Genomic DNA, 17,192 nt, shown 5'->3' with positions numbered 1-17,192 from the left:
AAAGAGGGATCGTCTATACTACACTCCCCCTGGAACAACCAGACAGGACAATCAAAGCACCTGATAGAGAAAAATGATCAAACCCCACAGAACAGTCCCCTAAAGCAATATGCCATTTCTCATCACCAAGAGGAAGTCAAAATACAACAGTGACTAAATTTGTTTTCTGTCCACATCAGGAGTTGTAAGCTTTTCTAATTGCAGGAGAACTGCCAGTTCTGCCAATTGAATTTCAAAAGCAGTGACAAACTGCACTTCCCTCAGCTACAAAATACATCAAAGTCCCCTAGAAAGGGATGGACACCCGGTCCCTTATACCGGAATTCATTTGGCCACTGTGCTTAAGTCAGAATGAAAGGCTGCGTGGGTTCAATGTGTTTGGGACCCAAGGATAGCCTTGGGCACACTCCTGGCCCCGCACAAACCCTGCTAAGGTCACTGGGAGCCAGCGCCCATGATGTGGCCCTCACTTGATGTTTGCCCATGGCCTAAATAGAACTGCTGCCACTTTATAACGCCTTGCACTGCTTTAAATTGGGTTAAATGGATTCAGAACATTGTTTCTGTGGGATTGAGTTTGATGAGCTCTGATGCCCTTTGCTGTTCGCTGGGCTGTGCTGACTGGCTCACAGTGCCACAGGGGAATAGATTCTATTGTTGGACGAGAGAAACACAGCGCCCGTTGCGTTCCGTTCACAGGTTTCGCTCGTGGCGCAGTGTGTTGATTTGACAACAGGTTAGCTCGCTGAAGGCCACCCCAGTAATTATGTGCTTATTTCAGCACAGAGGATAGGAGGTGATCGAGACATGTCCTGGTTATAAAAATGTTACGTTGGCAACGGGGTTAGGCAGAACCTGTAGGCCCATTTCACAACCTATGTAAACGTACAGGACGTATAGGTTTATGCTTGATGTACTGGATACATGGACAAGGGGGGCTATAATCACTGATGTATCACTTCCTTGCCTGTTGTCTCTCAAATCATGCAGCTCACTGCCTTCAAGGCCTAGTCATTTTCTAAGACTGGCAGACTGTGCTGACCTCTGGTGTAACACGTCGGTATGGCATATATGGCAAATAAATAATATCTCATAAATATTATATGTCTCTATAAATTCCCTGTAAATGTCATCAATTTGGTATACATGATAGTACAGTCACTGACTGTCAGGACTGTCAGTTACCGCATAGGTTCCTCATGGCAGCCATAGAGAGGTCAATCAGTTCTTGATCAGTTGCTCGGTTGTTGATTGAGCATCCCTTATGGTCCATTTTCAAGCCCAACCAGGCCTTAGATGTCGATAACAGAACGTTTGACTAGTGGTTTGTTTTCGGCACGGCCTACTTTGTGTGTCAAAATGACAATGGTTTCGTTTTAACTGTACAATTTAAGTATTTGGCCTCGTCTAAAACACAATTATTTGGCTGACGGCTAAATACCGCCAGGTGAGTAGCCCTCTGGCTAGCTGAACGCAATTAATGAAATCCTTTGGCTAGCATTGGCTTGTGACCACCTCGCTAATGCTATAATGTCTACATGCCCACGATAAATTGAATTTCTACTTCGCTTACTAAAGCTTTTATATTAGTCTATTAAAATGTTTGACATGTTAACCACATTACTGTTAGCTGTATAACTTTATAGTGAATGTAAGAGTTGCTGGTCATTGATGTACAAAAGTTAGCGGGAGCTAAGCTAACGTTGGCTGACTGGGGGTGTGCGTTCATTACGCCGATTCTACCTTTTACTCCAAACGGAAAACGTTTTGCCACGAACAATAGTTTCTATTAGGCGAATTCAGGTAGGACCCTCCCCGTTATGTTTTGCTCCCGTTTGGTTCTTAAACGGTTTCCGTTGCAAGGCGTAAATGAATACACACACACGTAACTTTAGGATGCTTTGACTGAGCATAATCAGTAGCAGTGGTCCATCAGTATACGTTTATTTATAGTTGTCCAGCTAAAAACGACCAAAGGAGTGTAGCTAATTACGCATTTTATGCCTGTCTAGTTCTTATCTTCTGCCTAACGCATTATGCCTGATTTGGTTATTTTTCAATATGGACAACTGATTCTGGACTGATGGACAACTTTCCATCTGCTATTCCATGCATTTCGTTTTATCAAGATCGAGTGTTCATGTGAGGTATTGTTAAATAGTTAGCTATCATAACGTAAACCTAGGTAACATATCACACAGTATGTTATGCATACCTGTCACAACCAGTGATCACAGGGAGAGCAACTTTTGTTATGGCCCAGTAACTGATTCAACTAGTCAACTTTTTTCTCCATCTAGATCATGGACCTGCCCATTAAACCTGGCGCCAATCAAGTGGCAGACGTGGTGTTCGTCATCGAAGGAACTGCAAACCTCGGCCCCTATTTTGAATCCCTCAGAAAACATTACATACTACCTGCAATCGAGTAAGTGGGCTTCAATTGTACTTTTTGCTTCATTGGGTACGTACAATATCGCTCTGTGGAGTCCTGACTTGGTCCCTGTCCCATCGTCACAGGTACTTCAATGGAGGCCCTCCAGCAGAGACAGACTTTGGAGGAGATGTGAGTCTTAATTCAACTTTGTTTTCTCCTTACGGTTATTACTATTTATTTAGTCTTTATTTAAGAAGGTATGAGAACAACAATGCCAATTCTCTCCTCTTCGTTCAGTATGGAGGCACACAGTATGGTCTTGTTGTGTTCAACACAGTGGACTGTGCTCCTGAATCCTACGTCCAGTGTCACGCACCAACCAGCTCAGCCTTTGAGTTTGTCTCGTGGATTGACAGCATCCAGTAAGATTTGTTTTTGTCATGCTATTTAGAAGGACATGTTAAGATTCGTTAGTATTAATCTTCCTTGATCGATGTGAAACTTTGTCTCTGTCAGGTTCATGGGAGGAGGAGCAGAGAGCTGTAGTCTCATCGCAGAGGGTCTGTCTGTGGCCTTGCAGCTCTTTGATGACTTCAAAAAGATGAGGGAGCAAATGTGAGTTCTTCTTTTATTACTAAACTCAGCAAAAAAAGAAACGTCCTCACTGTCAACTGTGTTTATTTTTAGCAAACTTAACATGTTATGTTCATACAAATATTTACACAAGCTTCAACAACTGAGACATAAACTGAACAAGTTCCACAGACGTGACTAACAGAAATGGAATAACGTGTCCCTGAACAAGGGAGGGGGGAGGAAGTCAAAATCAAAAGTAACAGTCAGTATCTGGTGTGGCCACCAGCTGCATTAAGTACTGCAGTGCATCTCCTCATGGACTGCACCAATTTGGCCAGTTCTTGCTGTGAGATGTTATCCCACTCTTCCAGCAAGGCACCTGCAAGTTCCCTGACATTTCTGGGGGGAATGGCCCTAGCCCTCACCCTCTGATTCAAGGTCCTCTCTTCGCTGGCCATGGCAGAACACTGACGTCCCTGTCTTGCAGGAAATCACACACAGAATGAGCAGTATAGCTGGTGGCATTGTCATGCTGGATGGTCATGTCAGGATGAGCCTGCAGGAAGGGTACCACATGAGGGAGGAGGATGTCTTCCCTATAACGCACAGCGTTGAGATTGCCTGCAATGACGACAAGCTCTGTCCGATGATGCTGTGACACACTGCCCCAGACCATGACGGACCCTCCCCCTCCAAATCGATCCCGCTCCAGAGTACAGGCCTCGGTGTAACCCTCATTCCTTCGACAATAAACGCGAATCAGACAAAACCATGACTCGTCAGTGAAGAGCACTTTTTGCTAGTCCTGTCTGGTCCAGCGAAGGTGGGTTTGTGCCCATAGGCGACGTTGTTAACGGTGATGGGACCTGCCTTACAACAGCCCCCTGCCTATAAGCCCTCAGTCCAGCCTGTCAGCCTATTGTGGACAGTCTGAGCACTGATGGAGGGATTGTGCTTTCCTGGTGTAACTCGGGCAGTTGTTGTTGCCATCCTGTACCTGTCCCGCAGGTGTGATGTTCGGATGTACCGATCCTGTGCAGGTGTTGTCACACGTGGTCTGCCACTGCGAGGACGATCAGCTGTCCGTCCTGTCTCCCAGTAGCGCTGTCTTAGGCGTCTCACAGTACGGACATTGCAATTTATTTCCCTTGGCCACATCTGCAGTCCTTCATGCCTCTTTGCAGCATGCCTAAGGCACGTTCACGCAGATGAGCAAGGACCCTGGGCATCTTTCTTTTGGTGTTTTTCAGAGTCAGTAGAAAGGCCTCTTTAGTGTCATATGTTTTCATAACTGTAACCTTAATTGCCTACCGTCTGTAAGCTGTTAGTGTCTTAATGACCGTTCAACAGGTGCATGTTCATGAATTGTTTATGGTTCATTGAACAAGCATGGGAAACAGTGTTTAAACCCTTTACAATGAAGATCTGTGAAGTTATTTGGATTTTTACGAATGATCTTTGAAAGACAGGGTCCTGAAAAAGGGACGTTTCTTTTTTTGCTGAGTTTAGTAGACACACACTAGCATATGTCTCTTGTCTCTATTAATCAGAGGTCAGACACACAAAGTCTGTGTGCTGCTGTGTAACTCTCCGCCATACCTGCTCCCTGCCGTGGAGAGTGTCAGCTATACGGGCTGCACTGCAGACAATCTGGTCAAGATCATCAGAGATGTAAGTAACATAGCACCTCTATCAGATAGCCTGTATAGACTACCCGCTGGGCCATTTTTTGGAATGATGTGACTTCTGTACTTATTAATGGCTGCTGATATCCCATAATAACCTTGTGCCTCTTCCTCAGAGAGGGATTCATTTTTCTGTGGTGTCGCCACGGAAACTGCCAGCGTTACGGGCGCTGTTCGACAGGGCGTCACCAGTCGGGGGACAGGTCGACCCCCACCCAGACTACAGCCAAGACCCCTTCCACATGATCCTGGTTAGGGGTATCTCACTTCCTGGTGAGGAGCAGCACTCGACATAATTGACAGAGAACAGATTGATTGAAGTCAGTATCGGCCCATCAAATTCTAAAATGTTTCTTTCTCCAGTGTCATCAGGGGGAGGATCGGGCCCTCTCAAACCAATTCTACCCCCTCAACCCCTGCCTGTCAGTCAGCCTCCTCTTGGTCCCGCCTCGCAGGCTCCTCCACCAATAAGCACGGCCCATCCATATCAGGTACTGAAGATGTGTTTTAACTTGGTAGCTTTTACCAGCCCATCAACATTGGATTGACAGGCTCTTAGCTGACACAGTGTTCTCTCTCCCTCTCTTGCTGCCCTGTCAGCCCCCACCTTCCCTTAACGCGGCCCAGGCAGCTGCACAGATGGCTGTAGAGGCAGCTAACAACCAGAAGAGTCGCTGTGAGTACCAATAGCCTGCATTCTTCTATCCTCTGTCACCAGTATGGTTGATCATCAGCCCAGGTTGATTGTTAGTCTATTACAGGTAGTCTATTACAGGGGTGTTCACCTCTTACCCTACGAGGTCCGGAGCCTGCAGGTTTTCTGTTCTACCTGATAATTAAATGCACCGGGTCAAAATCAGTCCCTGATTAGAGGGTTCGAATGGGGGGGGGACAGTACGGAACTGGCTTCGAATTCCAGAGTTGAATATGAGGGGTCCATTATATCTGTTATCTTGTCTTTTTCGGCATCTCCCATCTAGTCCCAGGCATGGTCAATCCTGGTCCCCCATTCAGCGGTCAGTCAACTCTCCCATCTGTAGCAGGAGTAAAGTTGGCTTCTTCCAGTCAGCCCAGCCTATCCACAGTCACCATAGTTTCCACACCCATGTTGCCTCAGCAACAAGCCCCTCCCCCGCAGCAGCAACAAGTCCAGCCGCCGGGACAACCACAGCCCAATCAGCAGCAGCCGGTGCCCCCTCAGCAGCAGCCCACAGCCAATCAGCAGACGCCCCCATCCTCACAGCCTGGCATGGTGAGGCCTGTCCATATGTTGCATCATCTTCCCACAATACTCCACATCAATATTAAACTTCTCTGCCTCCAGTCAAGTTGTCTTTCTCTCCATCTAACGCTTTCTCTTTCTCTCATTTTCATCTGATAGCCTGGTGTGTCTGCAGCCCAGGCAAATCCGATTGGGGGACAGCAGCAAGGCGTTGCCAATAAGATTGTAGCATGGAGTGGGGTACTGGAGTGGCAAGAGGTGAGGGAAACTAGAACTTGGTGTAAACATGCTGCTGAAGAGGTCTATACTTCTTGTATTTGTGTGTTCAAGTCATCCTCTGACCTTGTAAAGGAATGTTATAAGGTCTGCAACAAAGCTATGCTTGGAACTGATTGACTCAACTGTCATTGATTGTGACGTGAATAATCATACTATACCTTTGTGATGGATTTCACCTCCGATCAAAGTGATGGAGTTACTTGACATGGTTGAACCTGTTGTAGGGGAACATGCATTTTAATGATCTAAAATACTAATCAACTCTGGAGATGTTTGTGTTTCCAAGCCATTTGAAAACCTGACCTGACTTCTGTGATACCTGTTGACCATGAAACTCTATCACACAACAATGTGCAGCAAGCCTACACACTGTAACCAACACACAGTTAGACCACAACATCCCCAAACACGTAGACAATAGGCATAGTATTGCCACAGGTCACTAAAGTGCATCTGAAGTCACGTATCAATAGATGCAGCATTCAGGTTAGATTTGTATATCTTCCTTGTTCAGGTCAGGATATTGCTGGATCATATCTTAGTCTCCTCTAATCCACGAGAGTCCTCCCAAATGCTGTACAGTACACATATAAAGAACCCATACATCTGTTCTTTAACACAATGCAGTAGTAATGGTCAACGGGGACTGCAGCAGAGCGGACCAATCTGGGATTGATCCCCTGAAGATGAACGCTGCTTATTTTCCTGTAGGATTGGCGCCATCCATCCTCTTCACAATGTTCCACTGGCAGCGCTATTTTGCATGTTGGGTAATTTCTAACATGGAGGTTTTTATTCAAACGGTGCCCCTGGGTGTAGGATCGAAGCCCCCTGGTCACTCTGTATGCTAACTTCCAAACCTCTCCTTCTGTTTCTCCAAACATCCCTCCATTCCTCTCCTCCCTCCCTACCTCCCCCACCCTCTCTCCATCCATCACTTCAGAAGCCTAAAGCCTCGTCTATGGATTCCAATACCAAACTCACTCGCTCCCTGCCCTGCCAGGTGCAAGTCAACCAAGGAGAGAACCTGTGAGTTTCAGTGAAACACTATCTTTGATATCATGCCAGTGTCAGCTGCACTGATTGTTCATTGTGTGTATTGCTATATGTATGAAGAGTTCTGATTGGTTTGTTCCCTGTTCTTCATTACAGAAATGCCGACCAGTGGCCACAGAAGCTCATCATGCAATTGATCCCACAACAGCTACTGGTGAGAGAACCCTCTCTGTGTGTGTGTTCAGAAATTACTCGATGACATTGAGAATACAGACATCTAAATAAAGTCTTTCTCCCTCCCCAGACAACACTCGGTCCCCTCTTCAGAAACTCTAGAATGGTTCAGTTTCTCTTCACCAACAAAGATGTGGAGTCACTAAAAGGTCTTTATCGTATCATGGCCACTGGATTTGTAAGTCCAGCTCTTCTGCTTCACATGCTCTATTTTTGCTGCCGTTTGTCCCTGTCCTTTTCTGTCTCAATATTCAATACAGTGGAGTCTCAACAATAGACATCAGCAGTTCCCTCCATTGTGCACTAGATGGACTAGGCAGATATAAATAGGCTGCAGTAACACTCTGAGAACACTAGAGGGGGCACCATGTTCATCATTTAGTAAACGGCTACAGAGATTTTCAACGCTGTCGGGCGTCATAGAAAACCTGCATGCAGCCTGTGAGATTTACCCAGGTCCGATTGAATTCAGGTCAGGTTGACTGGTTTTGTGTCACTTGAACTATGACGAGGGCTGTGACAGACTGACAGACAGTTCTGACCTATGTCCCCCCTGTGGCTGCAGGCGGGGTGCGTCCACTTCCCCCACAGCGCCCCCTGTGAGGTGCGGGTGCTCATGCTGCTCTACTCCTCCAAGAAGAGGATTTTCATGGGCCTCATCCCCAACGACCAGAGTGGCTTCGTCAACGGCATCCGACAGGTCATCACCAACCACAAACAGGTCCAGCAGCACCGCTCGGTGAGTCATACAGACACGGGTCATCAACAACCACAAACACTGCTCGGTGCGTCAGACAGACAGGTCCAGCAGCACCGCTCGGTGAGTCATACAGACACGGGTCATCAACAACCACAAACACTGCTCGGTGCGTCAGACAGACAGGTCCAGCAGCACCGCTCTGTGAGTTAGGAGGGAATGAAGCGATTTAACCTGGAGAAAAGGGGGTAGTATACACGCTAGTAACTGGAGCTATACTAGCCAGCACAGTAGAAGGGCTTCCCAAGAGCAGTCTTGGGCCAATGAGGTGGTCAATTTATTATTATTTTTTTTTAAATTACCTTTTTAACTAGACAAGTCAGTTAAGTACAAATTCCAATTTTCAATGACAGCCTAGGAACAGTGGGTTTACTGCCTTGTTCAGGAGCAGAACAACAGATTTTTACCTTGTCAGCTCGGGGATTCGATCTTGCAACCTTTCGGTTACTAGTCCAACGCTCTAACCACTAGGCTACCTGCGGAAAATGTTTTCCTGTTTGAGAGCACCGCCCCTTGCCATTTCTGGTTTGATCTCGATTACAGTCAACACAATTCTAACAACCGATACCGTGTTTTCCTTCAGGTAAACATTTAGAGTGCAGATTTAGTGTGACAGAAACGGAATGCCTCAGTTACAAATCCAACCTGCCTGTGGTCTACATGACTTTATATCCTCACAGCCTTTCTGCTCCCATTATAGTTGATGCCGCCTGTCTACTCATGCTGCAAATTTAAGTGAAAAACATGTTAGACCGTGTGTATTTAGAGAAGACGGAGACCTTGTGTCCCATTACATATTCAAAGCTGCATTGCTAATGGAGAATTGCTATGGCAATCTCAACACAATTAAAATTTCAATTATTTGATCGTTGTTTGGGGTATTTTTTTTCTAGACGTGGCTCTGGAATAGTGTTACTGGTGATTAGATATGATTTTATAACCGTGAAAGACCCAAATTGAATATTTTCCCTGAACCATACAGATGACTTGATGTTAAAGGTCCAATGCAGCTGTTTTTCTCTCAATATCAAATCATTTCTGGGTAACAATTAAGTACCTTACTGTGATTGTATTCAATTATAATTATGGATGGGGTTAGAAATAGTTTCACTATTCGAATAGTATCATGAATATTTGTCAGATATCTGGATATTCTAAATGCATGTGGTTTTTAAACTTTAACCTGAGCAGTGCTGCCTGAAGGAGAGAGGCTGGTGCACTATGCTGCAGAGGGGACAGTGTATGTGAGATGGGACCGGAGGGAGGGAGAGAGAGAGACGGTTATAGTTAGCTAGGCTAACAACAACCTACTTGTTGGATGCTCGTTGTAGCCTACCTCTTCTCATTTCGCTAACTTTTAATTACATAATTTTATTCCATCTCACATGTATTAGTAAACTCTCACTCCACTTTCTACAAATTGAGACTCTTCACAGCTTTGATTGGCCAACATAAATAACAAGCTACACAAGAAGGATACCTCTTTTTTCTTCTGGGGAGCACGTCATAAAAACTACATTGTAAAGTTTGTTTTATTAAAAACTATACAGAAAATGTTTTATTAATTATTTGAAATGTTACATTTAATTTAGAAAGGGCTTTTTCAGTGTTAAAATAGGCTTATGATGTTTTTTGTTGAAATTAATACTCACAAGTATTTGAATACATGCACATCCCTAGTTAAAATTGTAAAAAAAAATAGCTTCTTAGCAAAGAGCATTTTCTTAAGCTGTCTGGGCATGGTCTGAGAGAAGAGGGGAAAACTTATTGGCAGAGGGGTTTGGAACTTTTTACCGCCTGGTGATGTCACCATGTCACCAGGTAGGCCAAAACGCCAACCCATTTCAGAATGTCTTTTAAAACAGCTCTGACACTAAAAGAGCATTATTTTCATAGTACTATTCCAACCTCAGTGTGTAAAACACAGTAAAATCACGTTTTGACTGCACTGGGCCTTTAATGTGTGCTCTGGGTGTTTTTAGGCAGGCTGCTGAGTTAAATAGGAAGTCCACAGGGAAGAGAGAGGAGAAAATAGAGGAGACGGACAGCTTTTATCCTGATCCTAGATCAGGGGTGTCAAACTAATTTACCCCGCGGGCCACATTCTGTCTTCACTGAGGTCTGGAGGGCTGCACTTCAAATGGGTAATAATTCCTCTCCGTCAAAATGTGCAAAAATATTCCTCCATCACTTTTGGAATTTTCGATGCTCCCTGACTGTTAGCTTTTGATGACTGTTAGCAAACTGGACAGAGTGAAGAGACTATAAATGTAGATCAATTATAATTTCTACAGTTTTGATTTGGTTTTAGTCATTGCAACGTTAATTGAGATTGGTTTACGCCCGGGAAAAAATAGCTTAAAAAAACTGCAGGCAGGATTTAATCGTCTTGTGGCCTTGAGTTTGACACATGCCGTAGATGGTGGTGTTGTCTCATCCAGTGCCACGATTAGACAGGTTAGGATAGGCAGGAATACCATTATAAGTACAGTGGGGCAAAAAAGTATTTAGTCAGCCACCAATTGTGCAAGTTCTCCCACTTAAAAAGACGAGAGAGGCCTGTAATTTTCATCATAGGTACACTTCAACTATGACACAAAATGAGAAAATCACATTGTAGGATTTTTAATGAATTTATATGCAAATTATGGTGGAAAATAAGTATTTGGTCACCTACAAACAAGCAAGATTTCTGGCTCTCACAGACCTGTAACTTATTCTTTAAGAGGCTCCTCTGTCCTCCACTCGTTACCTTTATTAATGGCACCTGTTTGAACTTGTTATCAGTATAAAAGACACCTGTCCACAACCTCAAACAATCACAATCCAAACTCCACTATGGTCAAGACCAAAGAGCTGTCATAGGACACCAGAAACAAAATTGTAGACCTGCACCAGGCTGGGAAGACTGAATCTGCAATAGGTAAGCAGCTTGGTTTGAAGAAATCAACTGTGGGAGCAATTATTAGGAAATGGAAGACATAAAAGACCACTGATAATCTCCCTCGATCTGGGGCGCCACGCAAGATCTCACCCCGTGGGGTCAAAATGATCACAAGAACGGTGAGCAAAAATCCCAGAACCACACGGGGGGACCTAGTGAATGACCTGCAGAGAGCTGGGACCAAAGTAACAAAGCCTACCATCAGCAAGGGCATTGAAGATGAAACGTGGCTGAGTCTTTCAGCATGACAATGATCCCAAACACACCGCCCCGGCAACGAAGGAGTGGCTTCGTCAGAAGCATTAAGGTCCTGGAGTGGCCTAGCCAGTCTCCAGATCTCAACCCCATAGAAAATCTTTGGAAGGAGTTGAAAGTCCGTGTTGCCCAGCAACATCCCCAAAACATCACTGCTCTAGAGGAGATCTGCATGGAGGAATGGGCCAAAATACCAGCAACAGTGTGTGAAAACCTTGTGAAGACTTACAGAAAATGTTTGACCTCTGTCATTGCCAACAAAGGGTATATAACAAAGTATTGAGAAACTTTTGTTATTGACCAAATACTTATTTTCCACCATAATTTGCAAATAAATTCATAAAAAATCCTACAATGTGATTTTCTAGATTTTTTTTTCTCATTTTGTCTGTCACCTTACACTAGAAAAGTAACCTTGTTGGTTCTCTTCTCCAGATGGGTTCAGGAGGGCCGATGCCAGGGCCACCTGGCCAGGTTCAACCCAATCAGAACTTCCTCAACCGGCCGCAGGGGCCCATCCCTGTCTCCCATGGCAACGTGCAGCAGCAGGTACTGTGATTAATCCTGTGGTGTCTCAGCTTGTGCACTCCTCGTTTCCTCCCTCTCCCCTCACACACTCCTCCTGTCTGCATCTCCTGTTTATATTGTCCCGCAATGACTGCATGTCCCGCAATGACTTTCATCTCCTACCCTTCTGCACCTTCTCTTCCTCCTCTTCTCTCTCTCCTCTGTTCAGTCTGTGGTGGTGGGCATGCCCTCTGTTAGTCAGGTCACTCTGATGGAGGAACAGCAGAGACAGGCCAACCTGGTGAGACTCACACACATATACACAAAAACTCTCACCCAAAATACATGCACTGAACTTTACCAGGCACAAACTCTCCCTGTGCTCGTTTTGGCACCTGCCTGGTTGGTGAGCAGCTCCTCTCCACTCTGCATGTGTTGGCTACTCTCTCACACTGTCTTGATGGGTGCTCACTGCTACCAATATAGCCAGCCCAGCATGTTCTGGGTTCAGCGAGTTACATTGTTACATTCGGCCTGGCTCTTTTTAAAGTGAACCCGGTACACCGTTCCAATGAATCATATGTACAGTGCCTTCAGAAAGTATTCATAGCCTTTGACTTATTTCACATTGTGTTGTTACAGCCTGAATTCAAAATGGATTAAATATTTTATTTATCCACCATCTACACACAAATACCCCATAAGGACAAAGTGAAAATGTGTTTAAAAATGTTAGGAAATTTATTGAAAATGAAGTATAGAAATATCTCTCACCTTAGTATTCACACCCCTGATTAATACTTTGTAGAAGCACCTTTGGCAATGATTATAGCTGAGACTGTCTGCGTATCTTTCTGGATTGTACTATATTTGCCCATATTCTTCTTAAAATTCTTCAAGCTCTGTCAAGTTCATTGTTGATCATTGCTAGACAGCCATTTTCAAGTCTTGCCATAGATTTTCAAGCCAATTTAAGTCAAATTTGTAACTAGGTCACTCAGGAACATTCATTGTCTTCTTGGTAAGCAACTCCAGGGTAGATTTGCCCTTATGTTTTAGGTTATTGTCCTGCTGAAAGATGAATTCCTCACCCAGTATCGGTTGGAAAGAAGACAACCAGGTTTTCCTGTATGATTTTGACTGTGCTTATAGCTGTATTACATTTATTTTTATCCCAAAAAACTCCATATTCCTTGCCGATGACAAGCATACACATAACATGATGCAGCCACCACCATGCTTTAAAATATGAAGAGTGGTACTCAGTTGTGTTGTATTTGTATTTGCCCCACTTTGTTTTCAGGACAAAAAGTTCATTTTTGTCACATTTTAAGTGACTTGTTGCAAACAGGATGCATGTTTTGGAATATATTCTGTTGGACATAAGACTGAAAAAACACCAGCAAATCAACTCCAAGTGTTTTAATTTTTGAAATCTCCAAACTATTCCAATGTATAATAGAGAGATATATGTGATTGTGTATAAATGTAAGCAAGGTTTGAAATTATTATATTTGAGTCAAATACTATATCTGTTCGGGCTTCTGCGGTCAATTTGAAGTGTACAAATGATTTGTTATTATGTTCTGGCCCCCTGACCGTCTGCTGAAGAAAAAATCGTTCCGCGGCTGAATCTAGTTTGATCCCTGCTGTACAGGTTTCCGTTCTCCTATCACTACCATTCAACTTTGTAACTGTTTTAAAGTCACCATTGACCTCATCGTGAAATCCCTGAGCAGTTTCCTTCCTCTCCGGCAAGTTAGGAAGGACACCTCTATCTTCGTAGTGACTGGGTGTATTGATACACCTTCCAAAGCCTATTTAAACCCTATTTAATAACTTCACAATGCTCAAATGGATATTCAGCGTCTGCTTTAAAAAAACAATTTAAAAATGTTTTTACACATCTACTAATCGGTGCCTTTCTTTGTGAGGCATTGAACAACCTCCTTGGTCTTTGAATTTGTGCTTGAAATTCACTCCTCGATTGAGGGACCTTACAGATGGTTGTACTGTATGTGTGGGGTACAGAGATGGTCTAGTAATTCATAAATCATGTTAAACACTATTATTGCACACAGTGAGTCCATGCAACTTATTATGTGATTTGTTAAGCCAAGTTTTACTCCTGAACTTATTTAGGCTTGCTATAAAAAAAGGGGTAGAATACTTATTGACTCAATACTTTTCAGTTTAGATTTATTTATTTTTCTAAAATTTTATACAAACAAAATTCTATTTTGTGTGTAGATCAGTGACACAAAATCTAAAATCAGGCTGTAACACAACAAAATATGAAAAAGGGGGAAGGGGTGTGAATACTTTTTGAAGGCACTGTATTTAAAGTCTCACTCTACTTAGTGCTCTTATCTCTCCAACCTTCTTCTAAACCTCTGACTCTCTGCTTCTCATCCAGATGACGATGAGAGCATCCGGCGCACCTAATCAGCAGCCACCCGTCACTGGTGCTCCGCCCAACCAGGTCGCTCAGGGTGGACAGGCCCCGCCCCAGGGTGCCATGCTCCGCCTTCCAAACCCAGGAGCCAATCCACAGCTGCGCAGTCTTCTCCTCAGCCAACAGCAGCCAGTAAGAACACAACAGTTAACTCTACCAGCCTTGACCGTCATTCATGAAATACATTTGTTGTTATAGTGCATCGTCTTGTAGCCAGGGCTAGATCACCACTGCACACTCTAGAAAGGCTTCTAAATATGTAATACTTGTCTCTATTGGTTAATGATAATGAAGGTCCTACCTACTGTATAATTGATGGTAACCTAGGTGTTGTGTTCCTTTCTCTCAGCAGGGTGGTGTTGGTCACATGCAGGGCATGATGCCTCACCAGGGGCTGGGAGGGCAGCTGGTCCACCCTACTCCAGGAGCGGGCCCCCAAATGCAGGCCCAGTGGAGACAGCCCCTGGCAGGTTAGCTACAGCCATGGACCCTTTCACTCACATCACACACTGTAAAGACAGTTTGGAGCTAGACATCAGTGCAAGGATTGGCTTTAGAATGCAATCTGTCATTAGGAAGCAATTGTTTCCTAATGATTGAGCTTTTGTGTGTAAACTGCTAAATTCAAAAGGGAGGGTGATTGAACATATCTCTCCCATCCGTGCCTATGGTTATCAGACTGAGACTGGGCTATATGGCGTTGACACTAGCAGCAGGATGAATTGAGGATGTCACAGATTAGAGTGATGCTGTCTCATAGAGTATGTGCATGGTGCCTTTCACTTTGCTGCAACCTGATAGCTGAACAGTTTAGACTCGCACTTCACATTCTTGGTTTTTGCTCAAGTCTGCTCGATAATGCTGTTTACTTCGTGCGTCGCTGACTCTACCTGTAACTCAAAAGTAGTTAGTCTGTAGTTTATTACCACTGTGTTTATGATAATGTCATCAATGTACCTGTTGCTGTCCCAGGTTAACTCTCTCTCTCTCTCAGGTCAGATGATGATGGCTGCTGGTCAGAGGGGCCCTGGAGCCCAGCCCCCCGGGATGCCCCAGGTGTCTTCCGTCATGGAGGATGAGATTCTCATGGACCTTATTTGAGTTTGGACCCACAAAGACTACATCCCCCAGCAACCAGCATTTTCAGTTTCATCATGGGGGCAGACTGGGAGATGTAGTTTTCCTAGTTTCTACTCTGGCTTTTTTTCTTTTTTTTTCTTTTTTTATATCAAAAGTTTGTACTGTAGAGTTATTGGAGATGATGAGGGGAGGACATGCAAGCACCCACTCTCATGCATATGCACACACACACACAAACACACACCCTATCACACACCTAATGAAGCCAACGCAATGGGAGGACAGTGTTGTGTGCTTGTATGGAAACCTGTTTTACATTCATTTAATTGTTTATATGAAATGTATTTTTTATTGAGGTTTAACTTTTTCTGAAGTTGTGTTTTTGAGCTATATTACGTTGTTTTATTGAGATGAAATAGATACATTTTGTCAAGGAGCCAACCGATGTGTAGAGTCCTTTTTAAAAGTGAGTATACACATAGACCAGGGCTCTCCAACCCTGTTCATGGAGAGCTACCGTCCTGTAGGTTTTCACTACAGTCCTGTTCCTGGAGAGCTACTGTCCTGTAGGTTTTCACTACAGTCCTGTTCATGGAGAGCTACCGTCCTGTAGGTTTTCACTACAGTCCTGTTCCTGTAGAGCTACCGTCCTGTAGGTTTTCACTACAGTCCTGTTCCTGGAGAACTACTGTCCTGTAGGTTTTCACTACAGTCCTGTTCCTGGAGAGCTACTGTCCTGTAGGTTTTCACTACAGTCCTGTTCCTGTAGAGCTACCGTCCTGTAGGTTTTCACTACAGTCCTGTTCCTGGAGAGCTACCGTCCTGTAGGTTTTCACTACAGTCCTGTTCCTGGAGAGCTACCGTCCTGTAGGTTTTCACTACAGTCCTGTTCCTGGAGAGCTACCGTCCTGTAGGTTTTCACTACAGTCCTGTTCCTGGAGAGCTACCGTCTTGTAGGTTTTCACTACAGTCCTGTTCCTGGAGAGCTACCGTCCTGTAGGTTTTCACTACAGTCCTAATCTAGCGCACCTGATTCTAATAATTAGCTGGAGCAAAAACTTGCAAGACTATAGCTCTCCAGGAACAGGGTTTGAGAGCCCTGACATAGCTTGATCTGTGCCCGAATGCCTGTTATCCAACTCTTTCTGATAGTAGTCTGTCTGAATGTGTGTATTAACACTACAGCAGTGTGTGAGAATGACTAAAGTAGACACACCGATATATAGTTTGAAGTGTGTTTCTGCCAAATGGTGTGTGTTAATTCTAACTACTCCAATATGTTGTGGAACCATACCGAGGCCTCCTGTGCCAAATAGTTATACCAGATGGCGTCGCTTGGCCATGTTTTCCCTGGCATAATGCACAATCAGGCTGACCGCATGCGCACATGGCAGTGTCCACATATGTGCCCAAAATGAGCTTCACACGGCTAAAAACAGACTAAAAACACATACACATTGCAGACACTCACATAACTCAACTCCTTTAAATATTGTTGGCAATAAATTCTGTAGCGTGTATTATACACAGACACCTGTACTAACTGCACACAGTCCAGTGAGCTGTATGCTGCAAAACGAAACATTATGTACACTTGAACCTTATTACCCCACAGACCAACACATTGTTAGCCCTGTGCAGATGCACAGACGGGAAGTGATGTCAGTCCCTGTCACCAGGGAGACGGAGATGGTTGCTTAGATACCATGACACTGGGTTCTTGTTTCTAAGCTTTTTTCTCCACCTCTCCCTCACGTACTCACACAGACGGAAAGACAGACACTGACTAGTCCCCCAGTGGCTGGCATTCATCTCTCACCTGCCT

At 44.3% G+C, this 17,192-nt stretch overlaps 1 protein-coding gene across 8 annotated transcripts; it reads left to right on the top strand.

The window, feature by feature from the left end:
• Positions 1 to 1,234: 1,234 nt before the first annotated feature.
• On the top strand, positions 1,235 to 15,808 carry LOC110486655 (mediator of RNA polymerase II transcription subunit 25). Of its 8 annotated transcripts, none has more exons than XM_021558422.3 (20): positions 1,235 to 1,447; positions 2,301 to 2,428; positions 2,521 to 2,566; positions 2,675 to 2,799; positions 2,894 to 2,992; positions 4,504 to 4,624; positions 4,755 to 4,911; positions 5,002 to 5,129; positions 5,266 to 5,314; positions 5,619 to 5,890; positions 6,020 to 6,118; positions 7,083 to 7,168; positions 7,292 to 7,349; positions 7,440 to 7,547; positions 7,935 to 8,108; positions 11,761 to 11,874; positions 12,062 to 12,133; positions 14,249 to 14,419; positions 14,637 to 14,757; positions 15,282 to 15,808. In XM_021558422.3, exons 2-20 carry the CDS (start codon positions 2,304 to 2,306, stop codon positions 15,386 to 15,388), a joined length of 2,232 nt encoding a protein of 743 aa, XP_021414097.2. In that variant the 5' UTR covers positions 1,235 to 1,447; positions 2,301 to 2,303; the 3' UTR covers positions 15,389 to 15,808. The 8 variants fall into 8 exon arrangements, with proteins under 8 accessions (XP_021414097.2, XP_021414094.2, XP_021414098.2 ...); XM_021558419.3 differs by having other exon boundaries at positions 5,239 to 5,314; XM_021558421.3 differs by having other exon boundaries at positions 1,258 to 1,447; positions 5,239 to 5,314; positions 7,086 to 7,168.
• The last annotated feature ends 1,384 nt before the right edge of the window (positions 15,809 to 17,192 follow it).

This window comes from Oncorhynchus mykiss, chromosome 13 (genome assembly GCF_057628025.1).
Source record: "Oncorhynchus mykiss isolate SJ-2025 chromosome 13, ASM5762802v1, whole genome shotgun sequence".
Lineage (NCBI taxonomy): Eukaryota > Metazoa > Chordata > Actinopteri > Salmoniformes > Salmonidae > Oncorhynchus > Oncorhynchus mykiss.
This window is presented reverse-complemented; position numbering and strand designations above follow the sequence as displayed.